General features: G+C 39.1%; 3 protein-coding genes across 7 annotated transcripts in view; 2 read left to right on the top strand and 1 right to left on the bottom strand.

The window, feature by feature from the left end:
* sgsm1b (small G protein signaling modulator 1b) overlaps positions 1-5,472 on the top strand; it is a 33,883-nt gene extending 28,411 nt beyond the window's left edge. For all 4 annotated transcript variants that reach the window (XM_077586217.1, XM_077586216.1, XM_077586213.1 and 1 more), the window contains 6 exons: positions 336-460; positions 538-620; positions 718-827; positions 2,785-2,881; positions 2,957-3,124; positions 4,159-5,472. In XM_077586217.1, coding sequence (XP_077442343.1) covers positions 336-460; positions 538-620; positions 718-827; positions 2,785-2,881; positions 2,957-3,124; positions 4,159-4,247 — 672 coding nt within the window. In that variant the 3' untranslated portion in view covers positions 4,248-5,472. The remainder of the gene's footprint in view (positions 1-335; positions 461-537; positions 621-717; positions 828-2,784; positions 2,882-2,956; positions 3,125-4,158) is intronic.
* Positions 5,473-5,986: 514 nt separating this feature from the next.
* Positions 5,987-11,383, bottom strand: srsf9 (serine and arginine rich splicing factor 9). 2 transcript variants are annotated; one of them, XM_077586246.1, is made up of 5 exons: positions 11,218-11,383; positions 9,030-9,209; positions 8,640-8,869; positions 6,728-6,900; positions 5,987-6,629 (listed from the first exon to the last, which is right to left on the bottom strand). In XM_077586246.1, exons 2-5 carry the CDS (start codon positions 9,185-9,187, stop codon positions 6,417-6,419), a joined length of 774 nt encoding a protein of 257 aa, XP_077442372.1. In that variant the 5' UTR covers positions 9,188-9,209; positions 11,218-11,383; the 3' UTR covers positions 5,987-6,416. The 2 variants fall into 2 exon arrangements, with proteins under 2 accessions (XP_077442372.1, XP_077442373.1); XM_077586247.1 differs by having other exon boundaries at positions 9,030-9,407; positions 11,218-11,380.
* On the top strand, positions 11,356-24,897 carry prodha (proline dehydrogenase (oxidase) 1a). Its single transcript, XM_077586237.1, has 14 exons — positions 11,356-12,755; positions 13,391-13,599; positions 15,084-15,118; positions 16,556-16,705; positions 16,778-16,842; positions 17,963-18,079; positions 18,168-18,247; positions 18,324-18,405; positions 18,505-18,597; positions 18,683-18,829; positions 21,172-21,347; positions 21,416-21,514; positions 21,581-21,669; positions 23,115-24,897. Exons 1-14 carry the CDS (start codon positions 12,405-12,407, stop codon positions 23,303-23,305), a joined length of 1,884 nt encoding a protein of 627 aa, XP_077442363.1. The 5' UTR covers positions 11,356-12,404; the 3' UTR covers positions 23,306-24,897.
* The last annotated feature ends 202 nt before the right edge of the window (positions 24,898-25,099 follow it).

Raw genomic sequence — 25,099 nt, 5'->3', positions numbered from 1 at the left:
TGTTGACTATTTACTATTAATGCCGACAAAACATTGAAACTATGAGGTAATATAAATTCATTCTTACCCTGCTTGACAGGAACAACGTCCAAAAACTTCGGTTTTGCTGACAATCAGTCGAAGTGAATGAGGCGTCTCTGACTTATGTAGTAGCAGACAGCGATGTGTATTTCCTTTTGTTTTGGGGCAAAATTACCTGGCGAGGGAGTGAAGATCGCCCCCTGTGCTTGCTTCGAAGAGAAATATGGGCATCCTGAAAAAATACCTGACGGAGAATTCCTTTTGTATTTCAACTATTCAACTAAACCCGCTGACCTTTTTTATCCCGTTGGCAGCAAGAAACCCTGGACATGTATCTGATCAACTTGCACCGCATCGACAAGGACGTCAGACGATGCGATCGCACTTACTTGTACTTCACTCCCGAAAACCTGAACAAGCTGAGGAATATCATGTGCAGGTAACCGAGACAAACGGAACCCTCGCAATGGGACGTACTTGTCTTCATTGGTTGGGCTGTTGTGATGCGTTTCGTAGCTACGTGTGGCAGCACCTGGACACGGGTTACGTCCAGGGCATGTGCGACTTACTGGCGCCCCTGCTGGTTATTCTGGACGATGGTCAGTGTTTCGTCGTTTGGCCGTGAGAATCGAGTTGAAAGTCCTACAAGTGTTTACGGCTACATTCTTGAACAACTTGTTCATTTGGTTGAACTAGAGGTGATGGCGTTCAGCTGCTTCACGGAACTGATGAAAAGGATGAACCAGAACTTCCCTCACGGGGGCGCTATGGATTCTCACTTTGCCAACATGCGCTCGCTCATTCAGGTGAGTGTTCATTTTGCCCGCCATTTTAAAATTTTGTCTCAGTTTTTAGTCCGGTTTCAATCATGCTTGTTAGTTTTTATCATAGTTAGTCAACCTCATCCCAATTTTATTTAGTCAATTTTTAGTCGGCTATAAATCTAGCATTTTGGTCTAAGAAAACATCATTTTATTCATCTAGTTTTAGTCAACAAAAACTGTCAACGAATTAGTCGAGTTTTAGTCTGGACAATCGTTTGACCCCTGTATTTTTAAATCAGCAGATAATGTTGAACATTTCAGATTAAAAATTATTTCACATCAAATTTTCTCTCATCATTTTTGACGAAAAACAACATCACACACAATTACAATATATCAACAAGTGGCTACTATGGTAGGGTGACCAAATGTGTCCTCTTTTGGACAGATCGTTTTTTTTTTTTTTATAAATTCATGAAATTGTCCGGTTGGCATTGTGTATAATAATAATAGTAGGTGAAGTACACTGTAACTACGACTGGTACCACAATTTCAAGGCCGGGGCAAGTGTCCTCTTTTTTTTGTAAATGGGAATATGGTCACCCTAAAATTTATAGCTCTATGCTATGAGCTAGCAAGTTAGCCAGCATTAGTTAGCGGTCGGATTAATATTAATGGCGCCATGCTATGAGCTAGCAAGTTAGCCAGCATTAGTTAGCGGTCGGATTAATATTAATGGCTCCATGTTATGAGCTAGCAAGTTAGCCAGCATTAGTTAGCGGTCGGATTAATATTAATGGCTCCATGCTATGAGCTAGCAAGTTAGCCAGCATTAGTTAGCGGTCAGATTAATATTAATGGCTCCATGCTATAGGCTAGCAAGTTAGCCAGCATTAGTTAGGGGTCGGATTAATATTAATGGCTCCATGCTATGAGCTAGCAAGTTAGCCAGCATTAGTTAGCGGTCGGATTCATATTAATGGCGCCATGCTATGAGCTAGTAAGTTAGCCAGCATTAGTTAGCGGTCAAATTAATGCTATTGTTGGAACGTTATAGCTATTGGAATAATGTTACAACTATAATTTACTTCCTTATTTTATTTTTTTTTACCTTTCACCCTAAATTCACCTTCAGCCTGTCCCATGTGTTTGTGCATGTTGCACTCGCTAGCTGCAGACAATCATATAATTTGCGCATGTACTAAAATATCCATATATTTTAGTCCAGTTTTTATTAAGCGAAGAACATTTTTGATGTTTTCATTTTCGATGAAAGCACATACTGATTTAGTCCAGTTATTGGTTATTAATGAGGGCTTTAGTCCGGTAAAAAAAAATGTGTGTTGTGTTGACATTTAACATTTTCAATTTATATTTTCACTGTTTATGAATTTACTTATAAGTATATAGATGCCATATAACTGTGTAGGTAAATGAATAACACTGTGATAATGTTGTTGTGAAATATATTGGAACTTTTCACTCCCTTCCAGGCTCTTGAGATAAGAATGTGTATGTTTTAAAGGTGGTTAAGTTCTCATGTAATTAGTCATTTGGTCGTAAAAACTGAAGGTCCAAGGTCAAAGCCTGTCTACATAATTTCTTGGAGCCTGGTGGGGAGCTGAGATGATCGTATCAGTATCATCATGTCCGCTTATTAAGAACACTACTTCTTTGTTAAGCCTAAGGGCGGGAGTATTCTTTTTTCAAGTATAAAGCATCTGTATGTTTTCATATTCGTCACACACTTGAGGCTTAAACATCACCTTCGAATGTAAGCCATTCTTCCTGTGTCTTTAAGAGCTCTTAAATAAACTCCTTAAGGGAACTTTTTCATACGATCTCAATTCTGTAATTTATTTGAACACGCAAAAGATTACACTGAAGTAATCAAATAATGCCTTCAGTTGACGAAATTGTTTTTGTTTAGTTTTCGTTGACGAAATTAACACTAATTATGAAGATGCAGGGTTTGTGCTCATTTGTTTTTCCACTCTAGATCCTGGACTCTGAGCTGTTTGAGTTGATGCAGCAGAATGGAGACTACACCCACTTCTACTTCTGTTATCGATGGTTCCTACTTGACTTTAAAAGAGGTAACAATAACATTGCACGGGATCCTTCTTGAGCTAACCAGACGTTTTTTTTTTGTTTGTTTTTTTTCAATCCAGAAATGGTGTATGACGACGTTTTCTCTGTGTGGGAGACCATCTGGGCAGCGGCGTACACCACCTCTGAGCATTTTGTGCTTTTCATCGCACTTGCGCTGGTGGAAATGTACAGGGATATCATTCTGGAGAACAACATGGACTTCACTGACATCATCAAGTTTTTCAATGGTAAAGTAGACCGCGGTTGTATGAATTCTGAGCGAATGACGTCGGGTGTGTAGGTGGGACACAAACTACACGGATGTGATTTGACCAAAGTGAAATTATCTGAAAATTTAGCCGGGGGTCTGGGGGCCGCTGGCACCCAGCTAGGTCCAGGGCAGTGCCCTGGTGGGGGGACAAGGGGGGCATAGCCCCCCGGAGCTCATGGGTTTTCCGTGTTTTCAAGTACTTTCAATGCACTCACATGACAAAGAAATAGACAAAACAACAGCATAAATTTTCAATGTATATTGAACTATCCCATATAAAATGGCAGTTTTAGTCAACTCAAAATCAGTCACATTCAAAAACATTGGACTGCCTTTGCTTTTAAAAACTATCACTGAGAATATCATCATATCTAACTAATGTGATTACTAAGTTAACACATAAATAATGTTGAAGAGTTCAAATTTCATGAACAAATAATTGTATCATGACCAAATGAAAAGTAACTCATATTAGAGCATACCACAAATGTCTTTGTTATAGCAGAAGACGTTATCTGTCGGAGTCATGTGCATACACAATGAACTGCTAAAAAAAAAAAAATCTGAATTTTTTTTTGGGGGGGGGAGATAAAAAAAGCGGAATTCCGCGAATTAGCGGAAAAATCACATCCCTGAAACAAGGTTTGGATCCGGATCCAGACAAAGGTCAAGGGAGGGATTTTCAGTTCATCCACATGCATTGGGGCCCAGTCGGGCAGTGTTGGGGTTTTCATGAACTCATTTATTGCCATAAATTCATTAAAAAAAAAAAGATGATTAAAAATTAAAGGTAAGAGGCGATTCAAATTTTTAATTGTAATTAACTCACGCTAAATCAAAAATTTTACATCTGTGCAATAAAAAAATTCTAGGTTTTCATACTCTTGTTAACAAAAAGTGGTGGAAAAAATGTTAAACTAATAGAAATCGTTCGAATGAATTTTTGACGTCTATAGCCGTCAATGGCAGCGAATGAGTTAATTAGCATCACCCCGATTTTTGTCTTTTCAGAAATGGCCGAGCGGCACGACATCCCGCGGGTCCTGACGATGGCTCGAGACTTGGTCCACAAGGTGCAGACGCTCATAGAAAACAAGTAATTGCTGTTCATTTGCCATTCGTTTAACGATCACAATACAAAAAAACAAAAAAAATGGTGTTAAATGCAGTAAGGGTCTTTAGTGGTTAAACTTGATTGTCAGCTGAAGACTTTCAGTTGCTCCCATCTCGACCGAGGGAGACAGATAAAAGCCAGTACATTGATTTGTAAGTGTTATTGTTCACCTCGTGAATGTGCCCTCGTTGAAAAACGGCTTCAGGATGTTAATTTTGCCTTAAATGTTGCCATTTTTCAGGGATACGACGTTTCATTTGAAGTCATACCTTTCTAATGTCTTGCGGCGCTTTGTTAGATTTCAATCATATACCTCAAAAAATAAAATAAAATAGGGAGGGAGAGTACTGGGTGTGTCCAATAACCATTGTTGGCATTCATCTTGGGTTTGTAAGATATCCTTGGTGCTTTTAATTTTCTTAAAAGCTTTTTTCATTAAAACCACTCGCGTTTTGTTTTCTGTCCTGGTACTGCTTGACTGCAAAAACGTCATTCCACAATTGTCATTTTGGTGCTCACTTTCAATTACAGTTAACGTTGGAACATCTCATTTAAACACCGCTCGCTTTGTCCCGTACCGCCAATTCGTACCTGTAACAAGATGCCATTTTCCTATTTTTGGTGTTCACCTGCTCTTTGAGACGTAATCTTGCTTTTAAGGTCAACTTCTTGCATTTGAGTGGTATATTCTCAGTGGTTTGTGGCCATGCAGTTACATTTCAAGGTTTTGACTGTGCTAATGTCAGGCTTTTTAATCCAAATAAAATGTGATATGGAGTTTCAGGTGTTCATGTTGGGGCCAGTGCAAGAAATATTGCCGCTTAGCCTAAACGATCAATGTTGCTTTCCAAAAAAAAAACAAAAAACATTTTAACGGCTGCCAATTAGTTCCCCAAGCCTTGTTCGATATCACAAACGTTTATCATTGCTTACGTGTCACCGTGCGTTCCCCCGAAACATGCCAGTGTTGTGGATTGCTGTGCTCCTTTTGTCAAATTTGCTGTATACAATGTGAGACCCATTGTACAAAGCTAGCACATTTAAATGCAATACAATGTCTATACATGGAGTTTAACTAATTATGAACAGAGCTCAGAAAAAAAAAAAAAAAAAAAAGATTCCATTGGGAGATAAATTTTATTTTTTTTTCTGTCTTGAAAATGTAACTTGTTAGAATTTATTTATTGTGAATTAAAATATTCTATTTTGCATTTCATGTGCCTTGGGTTTTGTCGCTTGAGCTGAATGAAATTCACTGAAAGGGCAATTTAAGGTTTTATTCGGGTACTTTTGACTATTTGGCTGAAGTTTAATTCAGTGGTATTTGAAATTCAACTTGACTGGAAATGTTAGCTTCAAAAGTCAAATCATGTGACGTCACATTAATGTCAACTCTGACCAAAAATTATTTTTCCTGTTCTTGATGAATAAAAAAAAAGAAAAGAAAAAAGTGCTAATCTCGGAACCTGAAATTAAGTTTGTAGTCATTTTATGAGTTTTCTGAGAAGAGTGACATCTGTTAACGCACACCAACATTTGCGCTACTAGCGCGCTTTTTCAATTTTATTATCAATTTAAACTCGTACCAGTATGTCAACACCACTGTAGTTGTATTATACGGAGTTACACTTTAGATTAGCTTACTCACCCCGACATTATAAACGATGGCTAACTGGCAACTTCCACTGAATAAAATTAACTTTGAATGAATGACAAAGCCATATAGTACGTTAACATTTTATTGGTAAAGAAAAAGATGCACACAAAATAGTAATTTCATTTACTTCAGTCAGATGCTTACATTTAAAAAAAAAATAAAAAAAAACTGGGTGCACAGTCAACATAGGAAAAACTTCTAATTTGTTCTAAATCAGATTAGTCACGAAAATTTTCTAAGACAAACCGGGGGAAAAAAACACCTACTTGATTTTTTAACATTGCGAGACCTTGTTGAAGCAAACTAATTCCCTATGCGTATCAAATGGGTCAACATTTTGCTTTAGAGACAACACACAAGGATATTAAAATTACACAAAAGGGAGTAGCCCTGGAATGTGTGCAGCAAGAAAAAAAAAGAGTCTTACGATGGCGGCGATTGTCCCCCCCCCCCCAAAAAAAAAGGAAATCCTTGGTTTCCTCCATGAATTCTGAACCTTTAGCGGTAGTGACGAGGCGGTGGGCTGTGGTTGGACGATCCATGTCTCCTGGGCGGACTATGGCGCGACATGCGAGGAGGGGACTGGTAGCGTGGCGGCGGCGATCCTCGGTAAGGCGGCGAAAAGCGGCCTCGGGATCTGGAGCGGGATCGCGAGCGACCCCAGTTGGGGGTGCCTCGATCCTCGTAGACGCGGATGTAGGCGGTCTCTCCCTGCAAATGAGGACAACAGTGAATGCGGGGCTCCGCTGGCCGAGATGGGGGCTGGCCGGAACAAGGGGGGGGGGGGGGGGTGTGGCTCTTCCACTCACTTGGTGAGAACGGAACTCTGTGCGATCCAGTCGGCGCAAGGCGTAATCCATGTCCTCGCGGCGGAGGAATTCCACCACGCCCTCCCCGTCGCGCTGCACGTCGGCAAAGCAGACGTCGCCCGCCTCGCGCATGTGATCCTTCAGATCCTGCCAACTGCCGCTTGGCGGTAATCCTGGGATGGCAAACACCGATTATGAAATCTGGAACGACTTCTGACCCAACCATATTTTGCGACGTTCGTCTACTCGAGTGAGTCCATAAACTAGTCCCGAGTAACCCTTCCTTGTGAGATGCACTTCTACCAAATTCTCTAATAATAATAATAATTAACAGAACTGGACTTAGATAGTTGGGGACAATTCTAAAGGCCTAAACTTTAAGGGTCTAAAGGACAAAGTTCAAACCTACCAGTCAGTGGTTTGCCGATTATGCAGATTTCAGTAACTCTCAGTAACGTGAAATCCAATTAAGCCACCTTGACCTGCAGTCCACCAGGACAGAAAAGCAACTCCACATATTAATCCTTTGGGTCCGCCACATGACTTCCTTCAGTCCGCCATCAGCTAGACCTGCCTTTGACTTGCCCCGCATCCATCTACTCGTCCCTTTTCTCTTTTTTCAAAAGCGCGCCATGAGAAACGTCAATGACTGTATTCCGCTTTTTCTACTCGTCCGCTTATGCTGCAGTCCGCCATGAGGGGAAGAAAAAAAACGTTTCCTACGATTTTGTGCCTTCTTCTTAGTACTGGACCCTTTTGTCTTTCCGTCTTTTGCAAGACCTGCCTATGACTCATGACTTGCATTCTATGGGTCAACTTTATGCCGCCATCCCCGTGAATGAATGAATAACATCAGCCAATGATTTTGTACGTCCTTCCTAGTCCAAGTCTCTTCCGTCCACCATTAACGAGACCGACTGCCTACGATTCGTGACGTCCTCTACTTGTGCCTTTGTCCGCCACGAGAGAATGATCAGACGACTAAGGGCGTCTCTCCACTTTGTCCCTTCCTCCTCACGCTCTCCATAAGTAAGCGAGACCTATCTGAGACTCTGCCTATGATTCATGACTTCAGTCTACAAGTCAGACGAGGACAAGTGAACGAAAAATAACGTTGCATATCCTGCTTTATACCAGGCTTTGGCCTTCGGTCCATCTTAAGCCATACCGGACTAAGACTTGTGAAATCCATCTAACCATTGTCCGCCAGTCCGCCATGAAAGAGCAAGGACATCTGCTCCATATTTACAACTTGCAGCCGGCAGGTTGCCGTAGTCTGAAATTCGCTATGGGAAGCAAGACAACGCACTTTTGCTAAACGTCCTTTTTGTCCTCCAGTCCGCCATGAAGGAGAAGGATGACGCGTCTACGAGTCAAGCTTTTCCCTACGAGTCCCTTCACACCGCAGTCCGCCGTGGGAGTAAGAAACATCTGCCTCCTGAATGTCCACTATTCTACCCGTCTTTCCGTCCTGCGGTCCGCCAGAAAAGAAAACTTGACGATGACTGTAAATCCACTTTGCTCCTAAATCTCTGTACGCTGCAGTCCGCCTTTGATGAAAGAAAAATACCAGTCATTGACCTTGGACGTCCCCTTTTGACTTTCAAACGGTAGCTAGACCTGCCTACGACTCTTGACGTCTATCGGCTTGTCCTCCGGTCCGCCATTAAGGACCAAGGGGGACGCACCTGCCAACGAGTCCTGCCTTGCATCTTACTAGTCCCTTTGTCATTTGGTCCGCCATGAGATCTAGTCGCCTGAAATTTCTGACTCCTAACTTACAAGTCCCTTTACGCTGCCGTCCGCCATTGGGGGGGTAAGAGACGCCTAAGACTGCATATCCACTTCCTAGTGGTCCACTTGACATCCAAGGTCTATTATTAACGGGCTACCACTGTAGATGTCCACCTACCAGTCACTACTACACGGAACTCAGACCTCCGGGTCGGGGGTCCAAATCTTCCTCTGGGTCCTCCTCTATCACCACCTCCACCACCACCACCACCTCCTCCTCCTCCGCCGCCTCCTCCTCCTCCTCCTCCCATTGGATTAAATTTATTAGAGGATCGAGGATACTCCACACGCAGTTTAGAGTCTCCATAGCCATATCCGTTCCTTCCATAGACGGCGTCGTCCGCATCCCTAAGACAAGAGAGCACAGAACTCCTTACCAAGGTGGGCCGGTTGCAGACATGTTGTGGATCCCATTTCCTGCTGGCAGTCACTTGAGGTGCTAGAACAAAATAAAACGCGATACCCGACGGGGGTGGGGGACGAAGCTGGACCCGTCCCCAAAACTCACCGTGGGTCTTCGAATCGGATAAAGGCAAACGGGATAGTGCCTCGGTTGTTCTTCAATTCAATCTCCCGGATTTTTCCGTATTTGTAGAAGAGATCCTCGATATCCCTCTCCTGGACATCCATGGGAAGATTCCCGACATAGATCCGGCCCTCCGACATGGTGACGGAACAAGATGCGCTGCTGTTGACACAGATAGGGAACGGGGGCACCTGTTGACTCTTAAGTTCGTTTACTGTTTTTGTAGCAGTAGTTGGTATCCTAATGCTAGTCCAATCCTCCAATTCCTTATTTTATTCAGTGATTTAAAAACGATAAACCGGGGCTTGTTGTGATCAGAGGATGAGTTCAAGGCAAGGGGAGCGGACTTAGAATCCAGACCTGAAAGTTTTAAAACACAGTGATGGTGAAACACTTTATGCAGCTTGAAACGTAGTACTGGACCAGAATGCACAACTTTGAATTATACGTAGAACAAAAAAGCCATAGTCGTTTATTTTATCTAAAGCTGGGCACATAAGGTCAACATAAGGTTTGATTCTAAAATCTAGATAGTGCCTTTCAAGAGACCCAAGGATGCTTAACTCTTTGACTGCCAAAAACGTTAAATAACGTTTAGTAAAACCCTATGGATGAGTGCCAAAGACGTTAAAAGACGTTTTTTTCAAAACAGAGGTGAAACTAACCATTTTCTATTGTTGATTACTGAAAAACGGAATAAGGTAGAAACAAACTTTTTTTTTGATGAAAGATGAGAGTCCAATCTTTTTTTGGTAGTATGTGTGTTTCCATAGTCCAAACACATAATTTTCTGTGGACCTTGAAAGATCAGTCAAAAATGCTTAAATCGGCCGGCACCCACGGCATCCCTTTTCGGAAAACGTCGTGGCAGTCAAAGAGTTAAAAATGTTAGAAGGCCTCTAATGGAAAGTTTCACCAGGCTGCTGATGGAAGTCTAACCAACCAGCTCCATTTGAAGGATTTTTTTTCGTTTTTCCAAATTGCATTTTGATAGGACAAATACATCATCCGGACAGCGCAATTACAATAGATCTAAAATGTATCAAATCAGTTCGGGAAATGGAAGGATAACATACAGGCAGAAAAAATAAATGCTTCTCCATTAGACCTGAATAATTGTAATGATTTAAGAAAGTGCTCCTCTATTTTCTGTCACGACCCCCAGGAAGAAGAACATATTCTGTGCCCCCTAACTTTCAGCTGTGACTATAAATGGTATATTTTGCCTATCAATTTTTACAAGTACAACTATGTATAACATTATATCAATGTAAACATTAAATACAACAACAAAAATATATTAATATAAATCCGCTGAACAAGTTTATTTCCATTTGTAGTATTTATACTCCCTCCCTGCGTACACTGGCAATGATAGCACCACTGCCACCTACTGTAGTGGATGTTCAATTTAAAATAAATAAAAAAACACACCATAAATGTATTTCCAAGAGTAAAATATGTGCCTTGGGTCAATTAGGGTCAGGAAACATTGGTCTACACAGCTGACCAGTTTTCCTAGTTCAAGCGATGACTTGATCAGGTTAGTTTGTGTTAAACTACAGCATTAGACCGAAATTGAAGGTTTATTACATGAGTAACACTAATTTTGACTAATGTTTTTTTTTTCTAACAATCGTTAAGCGCTTAAAAAAAAAGAAGGTCAAAAGTCAAGGGGGGGGGGGTGTCTCGAATCTCGATGTCACCAAATACAAAGGCGATAATGACAAAAGTAGCATTTGCTAAATAACAGGCGAATAGAAATGGAGAAATTAGCAGTGCTGATTGATAAACGTTGCATTTAGGTGCTCGATACACATGGCAATGGCCGACACGTTGACAAAGGGAGACGTCGGCCTAGCCGAGCTCGAAGCGTTGCTAACAAAGTATCTCGTCACGCCCTCGTCGCTTTGTGCTAAAAGTAGCCTGCTTGGGAGAAGTTTCAACACGCGCGTTTAAAATTGCAAACTGAACGAGAAAACGCCCGAGAATAACATAATAAAAGCGAACGGCGAGGAGCGAGTAACAGCTGAGTATTGTTCGTGTAGCTGTTTTTTATTGTTCGAGGCTTCGCGACACTATCTTAATGCCTTAACGCAAAACCCGATAGTCTCACCATATTAGCTAGCTTAACAAAACAATCCTACATTTTTACGCGTTCATTAATTACCGTGTAGGATGAACCGAAACACCTTTTGTGGCGCCAACGCTACCAGCTCAAGCTTGGCTCCGCTTCCGTGTAAGATTGCTCAGAATGCTCGCTAGCAGCCTTGGCTAACACAAGAGCTTCTAGCTTCTTCTACGGTTCATTCAGGGCAGAAAAGAACGGGGGGGACGTTCTTCTTCTTCGGTTATTATTCGGTAGATGGACGTGGACGTTCTGTCGCAGTGCTGCCGTACGTCGGAGAGGAGCATTTCATAAAAAATAAAATAAAAATAGTAAAAAACGCGTTTTAAAGACAGCAGCACATTTTTATTGTTGTTATTCGTTTGGCCTCTGTTAGAAAATACCAGTAGGTGGCAGAAGAGAGAAAATAAGACTGATAAAAGGCATTCAACACCGTTACTCATGAAATGTACTCACTAAAAGGTAAAAATGTTTCATAATTATTAGTTGTTTACTTGCCACAATGAATTTTTTTTGTTTTGTTATTGACTTAGTTGTAAACAAAACCCTTAAATTGTATTTATACAACTGCGCCTGTCGCTCCAGACACGGGCTCATCATATGAGCCACCGTTCAAGTTTGCCCTTTCATCTGAGAGGTTCTTTTTTTCCATTTATCATAAAGACACTGACAAGAACCTTCGATTGCAATTTAAAGCATGTCGGGAAGTGCGTGCACCGTCGCTATTTTTTTTCCCTACTTAGTTGCAATGCTCACACATAACTATCCAGTCTGGGAGGCTAATCTATTATTTTATTAATTTAATTTATTATTTTGTTCAGTAATCTACCCCGTTTAACGTTTTGCTACACATTTGTATCATGTGTAACGAGGTGTGATTGTTATTTCAATATAATGTTCTGTTTCGTGTTTAAAATTGATTTATTTGTAGTCAAACAACCCACGAGTGTAAACACTTTTTTTTGTCAAAATCTTTATTGAGACTTAAATTAGCGAACGTTTACAAACACATCAAAGGGTAACAGACAGTGGACAAAAAGTTTGACTTTGTGACGTCAGCGAAAGCTTTAATAGTGAGCACTCTTTTTGGGGAGAGGGCGGGGATAAGGGGGCTGTTTTTAATTACATAACATGTCGACAAGGGCGAACCCACCCCCACCTTAAAAAGAACATTATGCAACTTGCCAAGTAAAAGAGGCACACGTGCGTTTCCGCCAGACGAAAACAATATGTCGTGCGCCAACAAGATGTTCCCCGCTCTCGTCCGGGCCAACAAGGCCGCCAAGCTCCGCTACCTCCCGGCCGCAAGATGCAGGTCCACGGCGGCGGCGTCCACCCGGGAGAAGCAGCAGCAGCAGCGGATGGAGGACGGACGATGCGCCGCCGTGGTGGAGGCTGAGCCCGTGGAGCTCATCAGCCCGGGCAGGAGCGCCCGCGACGGGCTGCCGCGAGGCAACATCAGCGTGGACTTCAACAACACAGAAGAAGCTTACAAGAGTAAAGACAACGTGGAGCTGCTCAGGAGTCTGCTGGTCTTCAAACTGTGCGCTGTGGACGTCCTGGTGGAGAAGAACAAGGAGGTGAGGCTCTTTTCATCAGGAAGAATGCATGCATGCATGCACCGATTGAATATCGGATTTGAAATGGTAGCGAAGTTGATACTAGCATTTAATAACATGATTATTTTAAAACTATTTTTACATAGAGTAGTAAGGAGGAGTAACCATCAATTGAAATCAATTAGACATTTTAGTTGTGATTTTTTAGTTTTAATTGTACTAAATTGTGATTCATACAGCTGCAGGTACATAAACATGTATTTAAATGACTGCTAACGGCATTAAAATAATGTGTACATTGTGATTAATAAATCAATTGACATGAATCTGAATGTTTCAGCGATAAAGCAAATTACTTGAACAAATACAATATGAATTTTTGTTATTTTTTTATATTCATTTTTTCCCGTATTTTATATTAAGTTAACTTTTTGTTTTTAAACCTTCCTTTTTTTTCCCTTAACCTTTTCGATTTGCTTCCTTGTTGTATTGTTTCCTTTTATGTACTTTAAACCGTGTGTCTTCTTTCCGAATCCCACCATGAATAGTGTCAAATAACGAGCCACAAAAATAGATATACTAACATTTGATATTGCCTATATTGTGCAATACGGGGTGCGGTGTTGACTTAAGAACAACGTGTTCCGTATTTACAGTTGATGGCGCTGAGCAAGAAGATGCTGGGCAAGTGGCTGTTTGAGAAACTGATGAAGATGACCTTCTACGGGCAGTTTGTGGCGGGCGAGGACCACAACGCTATCAAGCCTCTGATCCGGAAGAACCAGGCGTTCGGAGTGGGCGCCGTACTGGACTACAGCGTGGAGGAGGACCTGACGCAGGAAGAGGCCGAGAAGAAGGAGATGGAGTGAGTTCATGTTTCGCTAGGCCAACAGTGGAATGTGCTTCTTGTTAAAGCCCGTCACGTGCCGCTTGGTTTGAAACTGAGCGTTCCCATTAACATCCCCACGTGGGTGCGAGTTACGCTGTTATGTAAGCAAAATCGGGAAGGGGGGGTGACTCAGTCTTATTCCCTGAAAACACAACATTCAATTCTCAAAACAAAAGCTAATAACTGTTGCATCATATTTTTCCAAATTAGCATTGAGTTTGACAACAGTTTTTATTGGCATTAGTCATGTATTATTAGTACATATAATATAAGAATCAAACTTCATTATTGATGAGAAACTCCACTGCAGATGACCCAAAATTAAATTCTTGTATATTAACGCATTAGCTGCCGTTAACGGCTATAGACGTCAAAAATTCATTTGGACTATTTCTATTAGTTTAACATTTTTTCCCACTTTTGTTAACAAGAGTATGTAAGAATGTAAGAAGTTAGAAGTTTTTTTTATTGTACATTTAGAACAAATATAAAATTTGTGATTAATTGTGAGTTAACTAGTGAAGTCATTCGATTAATTATGATTACAAATTTTAATCGCCCGACGACCCTAATTTTGAATAATCTTTTCTTTTTTTGAAAAGATAAAGAAAAGAAAAAAAGATTATTAAAAATGTTTAAAAAAATAATTAAAATGTCTTTTAAAAAAACAAAGAAAAGATGATTAAAAATTAGGGGCGTCAGGCGATTAAATTTTTTCCTAATTAATCGCATGACTTCACTAGTTAACTTACGATTAATTAAACTTTTATATCTGTTCTAAATGTACAATCATTTTTTTCTAGTTTTGCATACTCTTGTTAGCAAAAGTAGAAAAAAATGTTAAACTAATAGAAATAGTTCAAATAAATTTTTGACGTCTGTAGCCGTCAATGGCAGTGAATGAGTTAAATTTGAAAAACTCAAATATAACCAAGATGAATGATCTTAAAACAAGGCAAAATATGTTCATTAGCTGTTAGCTAAGTAGTTTCCGAACTTTAAAAGCCAGTTTTTGCAGTGTACAAAATGACTTATTAGTGTAATAGTAAACACCACAGTCTTATCTGGTTTCCAAGTTATTAAATCTCCTTAATGCCCCAATGATCCCATTCTGTCATCCTATCAGTTATGATCACAACCCGCTTGCATGTCCCGCTTCCTGCACGGCTATCAAAAAAGGCACAAACATGTTTGCTCCGCGCAAACACGAGCTCACCGTCGATTGGCTGGCCAGGACAGACCCCTCTCTTTTGATTGGCTGCTCGGATTCCTGCAAGGTTATACAAGGAAAAAGGAAATGTTTGGTCACCTCAACACTTAACACAACCGTTTGCTGTCGTCACCCGCAAAATCCACATTGTGTCTTTGGCTGAATGACAATGCACACAGCAGCCTTTTGCTTTCATAATAGTTGTTGACATCTCTTGTAATGATCTTTCTTTTGCTTTTTTTTTTTTCAGTTCATGTTTGTCTCAAGCCGAGAAAGAAAGTCCAGGTGAGTTGTGTACAGTGAGTGTTCCTGGAAAGTTATTGCAGACCATGGTATGTTGTTCCGTGCGAACACATGATCTATAGGTTATATTTGGACTTGCAGGGGAGGCTTGAGAGGACTTGTCCACTTTTGATTTAGAGAAAAATGGTCTTCGGGTTACACGGAGAAAGCAGTATCATATATTATGCCTTTACCAAAATAGTCGACACACCTCAGTTCAGTTTAGAACAATGCAAACTTCAATCAGGAACATCCACAGCTGTCAGGAGCGTCGTTGAAATGATCATCAAAATTGAATGTCATGCTGAAAAGGTTCAAATTAGCATCTAGGATATGGAGGACCAAAAATGCCAAAATAAAAGCGAAAATAAAAATTTAAAAAATAACAATATAAATGGAAATAAGGGAATAAAATGGCAATGGAATATTGTTATTTTTAGGTGGTTTTTTTTTCATTTTTATTTATTTATTTATTTTGGCATTTTTGGTCCTCCATACTAGGACACCTTCTTCCGATTGGGACTCTTTCCAGCAAATTCTCAGGCTGCCTAAAATGGCTGCTTTAAACCAAAATGGCCGATGTCCTGTTCAATTTTAGGCATGCCTCGAGATTCTACCCAATGTCGTGTTGATTGGTGAAACTTGGCGGCGAATCCGTTTTTTCCCCCCAACTTTACGAAAATCTTTGAAATTGGCATCGATTTTTGACATCTTGTTCAGCACGCACAAATGGTGTAGGTTGAAAATAGTCGCAAATGAAATGGTGTCTTGGATACCTGCTTCTGATAATGGCTCGTTGGAATCCACACAATTTTGTGTCAAGGGGTTAATTGCTAAAGAACATTTGTAACTTCTGGGACGTACACACATTCTCACACTGTTTTAAATCTTGCTTGTTTATTTTTATTTTATTTTATTTTTTAAAAATCCCCTTTTTTCTGAAAGCTCAGTATTGTTCATTCTGTAATTTTCCCGATTCGACATGTCGTCATCATTGCTCTATCTCTTTTTTTATTTTATTTTTAATACCTGTTTTTATAATATTATAATACCTGCTTGATCAAAACGACCCTAAAAACTAGAGATATGATCGATTTTTTTAGGGTCGATACCGATTATCGCTAGTCGGGTGGTTAGCTCGCGGGCTAACCCTTCATCTGCTAGCTAACTTCCAAATAACCGCTAATTCGGAGGCTAACGGTTAGCTCGCGGTCTAACCTATGGCCATTAATTCACGAGCTAGCTAAGCGGGCTAATAGCCGCTATTTCGCGAGCTAACGCATTGTTAACTAGCAGGAGCAGCTTTATTTATTTATGTCGCGTATTTGATACACAGGGCAGGTAGTAAGTTTAACTTGCCTCTTAAACTGCACATGCTTAGCTGCCCTGCGCCTCTTTAACCTAGCACGTGGCTAACAATGGCCTCTATTTCCCCTCTAGACGCCGATCACCGCGAGAAGAAGTACAAGGCCCATCGGCAGTTCGGTGACCGACGCGGCGGCGTCATTAGCGCCCGCACGTACTTCTATGCCGACGAGGTCAAATGCGACAACCAGCTGGAAACCTTCATCAACTGCATCAAAGCCTCGGGTAAAATTGTATTTGTACCTCTTATGCAAACTTATCAGAAATATATGGACTAGAATATGACTTCACTTTCAGGTGGAGCTTCTTCAGATGGCTTCTCGGCCATCAAAATGACGGCTCTGGGACGCCCACAGTTCCTCGTGAGTGGAACACAATGTCCTCTATATTAACCAAAGTGTGTTTATATCATTGGCTAATGGGTTGTGTGATTATTGGTAGCAATGGAAATCTCAATCGGTAATGACAGTTTATCGCATTAAGGCAGTCAATCATTGGTCATTTATCTGGGAATTATCTCTCGGGCGGGTACAGTAGTTGCCGACTTTTTTTTTTTATGATCGTACTTTAAGTTCACGGTGCGTTATCGTTGACTTGCAAGATAATCTGCTTGTTGTACAACAATGACGAGAAGCAGAAAGAGCTTTTGCCAGAATATTGTCAATATTGAGCACAACCAACCAATAATGAAGAAGGTGAATGGCAAACATGCTTTGTTCACTGCCATTGATGCCTATAAACGTCAAAAATTCATTTGGACTATTTTTATTAGCTTAACATTTTTTTCCACTTTTGTTAACAAGAATATGAAAACCTAGATTTTTTTTAATACTCTTTTTTTTTTGTAAAAAAAAAAAAGAAGAAAAGATTATTAAAAATGAGGGGCATCAGGCGATTATTTTTTTTAAATTGTAATAAATCGCATGACTTCAATAGTTAACTCACGATTAATCACACATTTTATATCTGTTGTAAATGTACAATATATTTTTTTCTAGGTTTTCATACTCTTGTTAACAAAAGTGAATTTTTTTTAACTAATAGAAATAGTTAAAATGATTTTTTGACGTCTATAGCCGTCAATGGCAGTGAATGAGTTAAAGGGGAAGTCAACTTTAAACATTTCTTGACAATATGTGACCTCACTAGTCTAAACTTTACATTCTGATTAATTAATTAATTCCATTTGTGGAATATGAGTTATACAGCAAAATCCAGCCGTTTTTATCCATCTCGGGGGCGGCCATTTTGTTGCAGTTTTGTTACAGTTGCTCAGGCAACAGCCAATCACAGCGCAACTGTTTTTTTTAAGTTGAGCTGTGATTGGTTGTTGCCTGAGACCTGAGCAAGTGTGATGTCATTTTGAATTCAAATCCAATCTTTGAAATAGTCTTTCTACCTTGGCGGAGGTCTTCGCTACACAGTTTTTTTTCTGCGATCCAAATGCTAATTCAAAGTTTTGTGACAAATGTCTACGCGTAGCTCCAGTTTTCCGAAGTTTTGCTCAAATGGAAGCAGTTCTTTAAGTTCCTGGCGGCTCAGCAGGGCAAATCTGAAATGACCGCTCTGGAGCAGAAACTGGAGCCGGCACAACTCAAGGTGCGAGTCGAGGGATGTTCACCGGAATGAATGATGCGCGAGTGTGTTTGACTTTTTTTTTTTTTTTTATGAAAATATGTATTTGTAGGAGACGTTGACCAAGCTGGGTGTCGCTGCTGAGGATGACATTGAAAACTGGTTCACTGGAGAGAAGCTGGGACTGTCAGGGTAAGACTTTGCTATACTTGAATTTTCGTTTATTATTATTATTAATTCTATTGTAATTTTGACGTTTTTTTTCCAGAACCATCGATATGCTCGACTGGAACAGTTTGATAGACGACACAACCAAAATCTCCAATCTTCTCATGGTGCCAAACCTTCAGGTATATTTATAAAAAAAAAAAAATAATAATAATAATGTTTTGGAATTATCTTCCAACGGGCAAATTTCTACCCTTATTTATTTATTTTCTCCTGACAAGACGGGCCAGCTGGAGCCCCTGCTGAGCACGTTCACAGCTGAGGAAGAGCGACAAATGAAGCGAATGCTGCAGAGAGTCGACGTCCTGGCCAACGTGAGGGCCGACCCGAACGACGTCCGATGCGTCTCGGCACGAGTATTCTCGCGGTTTCAATGCTCTCTCCGTGCGCGCGCGGCAGCATGCCCTGGAGCACGGCGTGCGGCTGATGGTGGACGCCGAGCAGACGTACTTCCAGCCCGCCATTAGTCGGCTGACCCTGGAAATGCAGAGGAAGTTCAACACGGAGAAGCCGATCATCTTCAACACCTACCAGTGCTACCTGAAGGTTAGATTTCTTGCTCGTTAACTCATTCACTGCCGTTGACGGCTATAAACGTCAAAAATTCATTTGAACTATTTATAACCATTATTGCGAGTTAACTCCTGAAGTCATGTGATTAAAAACTTTATTCGCCTGACGCACAGAATTTTTTATAATATTTTCGTTCTTTTTTTAAAAATTCATTCACTGCCATTGACGGCTATAAAAGAGAAAAATTCATTTAAACTATAACCATTATTGTGAGTTAATTACTGAAGTCATGTGATTAATTACGATTAAAAACTTTAAATCGCCTGACGCCCAGAATTTTTTATAATATTTTCGTTCTTTTTTTAAAAATTCATTCACTGCCGTTGACGACTATAAACGTCAAAAATTCATTTGAACTATTTATAACCATTATTGCGAGTTAACTACTGAAGTCATGTGATTAAAAACTTTATTCGTCTGACGCACAGAATTTTTTATAATATTTTCGTTCTTTTTTTAAAAATTCATTCACTGCCATTGACGGCTATAAAAGAGAAAAATTCATTTAAACTATAACCATTATTGTGAGTTAATTACTGAAGTCATGTGATTAATTACGATTAAAAACTTTAATCGCCTGACGCCCAGAATTTTTTATAATATTTTCGTTCTTTTTTTAAAAATTCATTCACTGCCGTTGACGACTATAAACGTCAAAAATTCATTTGAACTATTTATAACCATTATTGCGAGTTAACTACTGAAGTCATGTGATTAAAAACTTTATTCATCTGACGCACAGAATTTTTTATAATATTTTCGTTCTTTTTTTAAAAATTCATTCACTGTCATTGACGGCTATAAAAGAGAAAAATTCATTTCAACTATTTATAACCATTATTGTGAGTTAATTACTGAAGTCATGTGATTAATTACGATTAAAAACTTTAATCGCCTGACGCCCAGAATTTTTTATAATATTTTCGTTCTTTTTTTAAAAATTCATTCACTGCCGTTGACGGCTATAAAGGTCAAAAATTCATTTGAACTATTTATAACCATTATTGCGAGTTAATTACTGAAGTCATGTGATTAATTATGATTAAAAACGTTATTCCCCTGACGCCCAGAATTTTTTATAATATTTTCGTTCTTTTTTTAAAAATTCATTCACTGCCGTTGACGGCTATAAAGGTCAAAAATTCATTTGAACTATTTATAACCATTATTGCGAGTTAATTACTGAAGTCATGTGATTAATTATGATTAAAAACGTTATTCCCCTGACGCCCAGAATTTTTTATAATATTTTCGTTCTTTTTTTAAAAATTCATTCACTGCCGTTGACGGCTATAAACGTCAAAAATTCATTTGAACTATTTATAACCATTATTGCGAGTTAATTACTGAAGTCATGTGATTAATTACGATTAAAAACTTTAATCGCCTGACGTCCAGAATTTTTTTATAATATTTTCGTTCTTTTTTTAAAAATTCATTCACTGCCGTTGACGGCTATAAACGTCAAAAATTCATTTGAACTATTTATAACCATTATTGCGAGTTAACTACTGAAGTCATGTGATTAATTACGATTAAAAACTTTAATCGCCTGACATCCAGAATTTTTTGTAATATTTTCGTTCTTTTTTTAAAAATTCATTCACTGCCGTTGACGGCTATAAACGTCAAAAATTAATTTGAACTATTTCTATTAGTTTAACATTTTTTTTCCCACTTTTGTTTACAAGAGTATAAAAACCTAGAATTTTTTTTATTGTACATTTAGAACAGATAGAACGAGTTTTGATTCAAAATGATTTGATTGACAATGATTTTTGCTTCAATCTATAGATGTGCAAGAAATTGTAATGATCTACTCCAGTCTGACTCGCTAATGCTAATTAGCGCGCTACTCGCGGCACTTTTATCACTCAAAAGAACGGCTCCCACACTGCAAAAAACTACTTTTATTGGTATAACTTGATTGTGTTTTCCTTCTACTCTCTAATGTTGCTACAACTTAACAGTGTATCAGACCGCGTGGAACCACACTGCCCCTAAGTGGTCAAATCGGGTACAACATGAACAGCGCTCCCAATAAAGGCACACGCAAACAAAGGGAAGACAGTAAAAAATAATTTCAATAAAATAAATTTTGGGACATTTAAAATCGATTCTGAATCGTACTAAATGACGTAAATGACTAAATGACATTCTTATGAGAATCGATTTTTTTGCACACCCTTAATATATATTTATATATATATATATTTTTTTTTTTACAGTGTAGAAAGTATTTACTGTCGATGAAGGTGGGTTGGTGGTTAAGTCGGTCTTAAGTATGTGCACGTACAAAGTGTAAACGATTCCAGGAGGCCTACGACAACGTGACAGTGGACGTTGAGCTGTCTCGGCGGGAGGGCTGGTACTTTGGTGCCAAGTTGGTGCGCGGGGCCTACATGTACCAGGAAAGAGCCCGGGCGGCGGAGATCGGCTACGAGGATCCCATCAATCCCGACTACGAGGCCACCAACAGGATGTACCACAAGTAAGCGCTCCCTCGTGGCAAAGACGGTCCCCGGTGCGACGTTTCTTTATTGTATCGTTTTGCGGCAGATGTCTGGAGTACCTGCTGGAGGACATCGAGCACGGTCGCAAATCCAACATCATGGTGGCCACTCACAACGAGGACACGGTGAAATTCACCTTGGAGAAGTACGTTCTCGTCTCGGGTGGTCTTTGCGTGTGCCGCTTGCGTAACCCGCACGTGTCCTTTCTCAGGATGAATGAGATGCGCCTTTCAGCCGATGAGAATAAAGTTTACTTCGGACAGCTGCTCGGCATGTGTGACCAGATGAGCTTCCCGCTAGGTATGTGCTAACCCCTCCCCCCCCCCTCCCCTCACTGATACTAACAATGAGCAGACGTATGGAAGGGCTTGCGTCACGTTGTTATGTGACCAGTCGCTTGGTGGTCTTTGAAGTGCTCGACAAGAGGTGGGCGTCCTAGAAAAGGGGCCTGTCGGAGGTATCTCGGGAACAAAATACAGTACAAAAGGTTATCAAGTGCCAAATTGGACCTCAAGAGCAGATATGTAGCAAGCCGTGTTGGAAATTCTTCCACAAGTTGTGTGCAGGGTTATTAGTAGTTTGGGAATTTTCATTTTAGTTTGTTTTGAGTTTTGTTTTTTTAATTTATTTAGTTGTAATTATTTTTCAGGGCGATTCTTTTAGTTTTTATTAGGGATGTCAGGCGATTAATTTTTTTTTTAATCGTAATTAACTCATTCACTGCCATTGACCACTATAGACGTCAAAATTTTTTTTTAACTATTTCTATTAGTTTTACATTTTTTCCCCACTTTTGTTAACAAAAGTATGCAAACCGAGTTTTGTTGTTGTTGTTGTTGTATTAGAACAAATATAAAATTAGTGATTAATCGTGAGTTAACTAGTGAAGTCATGCGATTAATTAAGTTTAAAAATTGTAAACGCCCAATGCTCCTAATTAAAAATATATATATTAAAAAAAAAAAAGCATTATATGTATTTTTTAATTACATTTAAAAAGAAAATAAAATATTATTATAAATTAGTGGCATCAGGCGATTCAAATTTGTAATCGTAATTAATCACATGACTTCACTAGTTAACTCACGATTAATCACAAATTTTATATCTGTTCTAAATGTACCAAAAAAATCTAGGTTTTCATACTCTTGTTAACAAAAAAAAAAAAGCTAAACTAATAAAAATAGTTTAAATTAATTTTTGACATATCTTGACTATAGCTGTCAATGGCAGTGAATGAGTTAATCACATGACATCGCAAATTTTATATCTGTTCTGAATGTACAATAAAATATTCAATACATTTTTTTCTGTTTTTATTATAACATAAAAGTGGAACAAATGTTAATTAGAAATATGACTGCATATTTTAGTCATTGATACAGTAATTTCATAACAATTCATAAAATTGAGTTCAAATTTAAAAGATGTTCAGTACTGTAAAAAATGAGTGTCATACTGTTTTGTGTTGAGGTCGTTTTTCTGCCACTAGATGGCATAATTGCATTTGTAAGACGCCGGTGACAGCTCAGTGCGTTTTTCTATTCACATATAAGAGCTATCAAACCTTTAGCATAAAATAACTTGTGAAATTCTGCACATTTTTTAAATTCTAAAATACAACGTGACCCCCAAAAATATGCATTATTATTAAATTTATGAAAGTGATTTTTCTATCGGCTGCCGCTAGATGACGTCATTTCCCAGATCCCGGACAATGACTTCACCAAAACGCGTCTCCTCAGGTCAAGCGGGGTTCCCGGTGTACAAATACGTCCCGTACGGCCCGGTGGATGAAGTCATCCCGTACCTGTCCCGCCGCGCTCAGGAGAACCGCGGCTTCGTGAAGGGCTCGCAGCGGGAGCGCAGCCTGCTGTGGAAGGAGCTCAAGCGCCGCCTGCTGGGGGGGCAAATATTCTACAAGCCTGTCTACTGAGTCGCCGGAGGCCATCTTGAACCCGTGTCCCCATCTTGGAATTGGTGGGTGTACGACTTTAACCCTTATTGGTTATGACCTGTTTTCATTGAGAAGAACAGTCCTTCAAATGGTTATAAGCAAGTTACTAACTTTGTTAGTCATCAAAATAATAAGTGAGTTCAATTTAAGCCACAAATGGGAGCCAGTCGTATTTTATTTCAATTATCCGGTAACATTTGTAATGGGTAAGTAACAACAGTTTAAGGTGCGGGATCATTATTTGGCAAGCAAGAGCTGCCCCCTTTGTTAGTCATTTCAACAACCAGAAAGTGGCTGCTCACTATTTGGCAAGTGATCTAGTTAGTTCGTATTAGGGGTGTGAATTTTCTAATACCCGGCGATTCGATTCGTATCACGATTCATAGGTCACCTATAAATAGATTATTGCGATTTTTTTTTTATTACTCAAATTTAGAAAATACAAATCTGTAAACATCTTACATGTACAGAGTAAGATTTGTATAAAAATGTATTTATCTGAAAATTCAGGCTTATGACTGAGCCATGCTTAATGTGTGAATCCTAACCCTAAGTAAGACATTTTGTTGAATATTCCCATAAAAAAATTGATGATTAACTCATTCACTGCCATCATTTCATTTTAAAACTAAATATACAATAAAAAAAAAATCTAGATTTTCAACAAAGGTGGAAAAAAATGTTTAACTAATAGAAATAGTTAAAATGATTTGTTTTACGTTTATAGCCGTCAATGGCAATGAATGAGTTAAAAATCGGAAAAAAACGCGCGCTGTAAAATCGCGATATATTGCCGAATCGATTTTTTCCGAACACCCCTAGTTCGTGTTGTGATCGTTAATTTAACCAGTTGATCTGTCTGCCAAATAGCAAGCCCGCTATTTTTGCCCTGCCAACTGTTTTATGAACCGGTTACCAATGTTTTGATAAGCGCTTTGTTAATAATTAATTAGCAGTTAGTTATTAACAAGGAAGTGGCTGCCCACAATTTGGCAACTTATCGTAGGACGTGATTTTGAAAAGTACAAGTAACAACTGTAATAGGTGACGAACATAACGTTTGGTACACTATTTGGCAAGAAGGATAACAAGAGTTAGCAACGAATGGACACGGTTTTAAAAGGGTGCTTTTATTGTAAAGCTTTTAATATTGCATATGATACATAGTTAAGTTATTTTCTTACATATTTCTGAAAATGTGATTTTGTTCTCTTCCATTGCTCTCACTCCAACATGCCCTTAATATTGTACGCACAAGGTTCATGATGCAGGGATTTGTCGACACGTGTAATTATGGCGCAGTGACTGGATTTCAAATGCATAGAAACTTTCTGTGTCTGTTGCACGTCGGTGTCTGTTAGCCAAAGAGTAGCCGAAATGTTACATTTTGCTTGAAGCATAGGTACAAATGCGAGAAAATCTGTTTCTCATAAAGTAAAGCACAAGAGTTACTTGGAGGACACATGAGCACATTGTTTGTTGATTATTGTTTTGTTGCTGGTTGATCAGAATTTTGTACAATTGTAAAATATTTTTTTGATTTAAATAATAAAAAATATACGATAAAATGAGCCAAAGTGAATCATTCATGAAACAATGTTGAGCTGCACTTTTTTTTTTCTTCCTTTGTTGATTGTAAAATGCTGAATAGTATTTTTTTTTTATGAACAATTGTAAAATGTTTTTTTTTTTTTTGTAATGTTAGTATTATATTGTATAACATAATTTATGTACAGTAATATATAAATGTATCATGCATTATATAGTTTGTAA

This window comes from Vanacampus margaritifer, chromosome 14, assembly GCF_051991255.1.
Source record: "Vanacampus margaritifer isolate UIUO_Vmar chromosome 14, RoL_Vmar_1.0, whole genome shotgun sequence".
Taxonomy (NCBI): domain Eukaryota; kingdom Metazoa; phylum Chordata; class Actinopteri; order Syngnathiformes; family Syngnathidae; genus Vanacampus; species Vanacampus margaritifer.
The sequence above is the reverse complement of the archived record's forward strand: the minus strand, read 5'-3'. Positions and strand labels throughout refer to the sequence as shown.

Excerpts from the sequence above, each read along its gene's own strand:
- srsf9 (XM_077586246.1), bottom strand. The coding sequence starts at position 9,187 with ATGTCGGAGGGCCGGATCTATGTCGGGAATCTTCCCATGGATGTCCAG. Across the intron at positions 8,870-9,029 it reads ATCCGATTCGAAGACCCACG|GGATGCGGACGACGCCGTCT; the intron begins GTGAGTTTTGGG and ends CTCTTGTCTTAG. Across the intron at positions 6,901-8,639 it reads GTTCCGTGTAGTAGTGACTG|GATTACCGCCAAGCGGCAGT; the intron begins GTAGGTGGACAT and ends TTGCCATCCCAG.
- prodha (XM_077586237.1), top strand. The coding sequence starts at position 12,405 with ATGTCGTGCGCCAACAAGATGTTCCCCGCTCTCGTCCGGGCCAACAAG. Across the intron at positions 15,119-16,555 it reads AGCCGAGAAAGAAAGTCCAG|ACGCCGATCACCGCGAGAAG; the intron begins GTGAGTTGTGTA and ends TTTCCCCTCTAG. Across the intron at positions 21,515-21,580 it reads GTGAAATTCACCTTGGAGAA|GATGAATGAGATGCGCCTTT; the intron begins GTACGTTCTCGT and ends GTCCTTTCTCAG.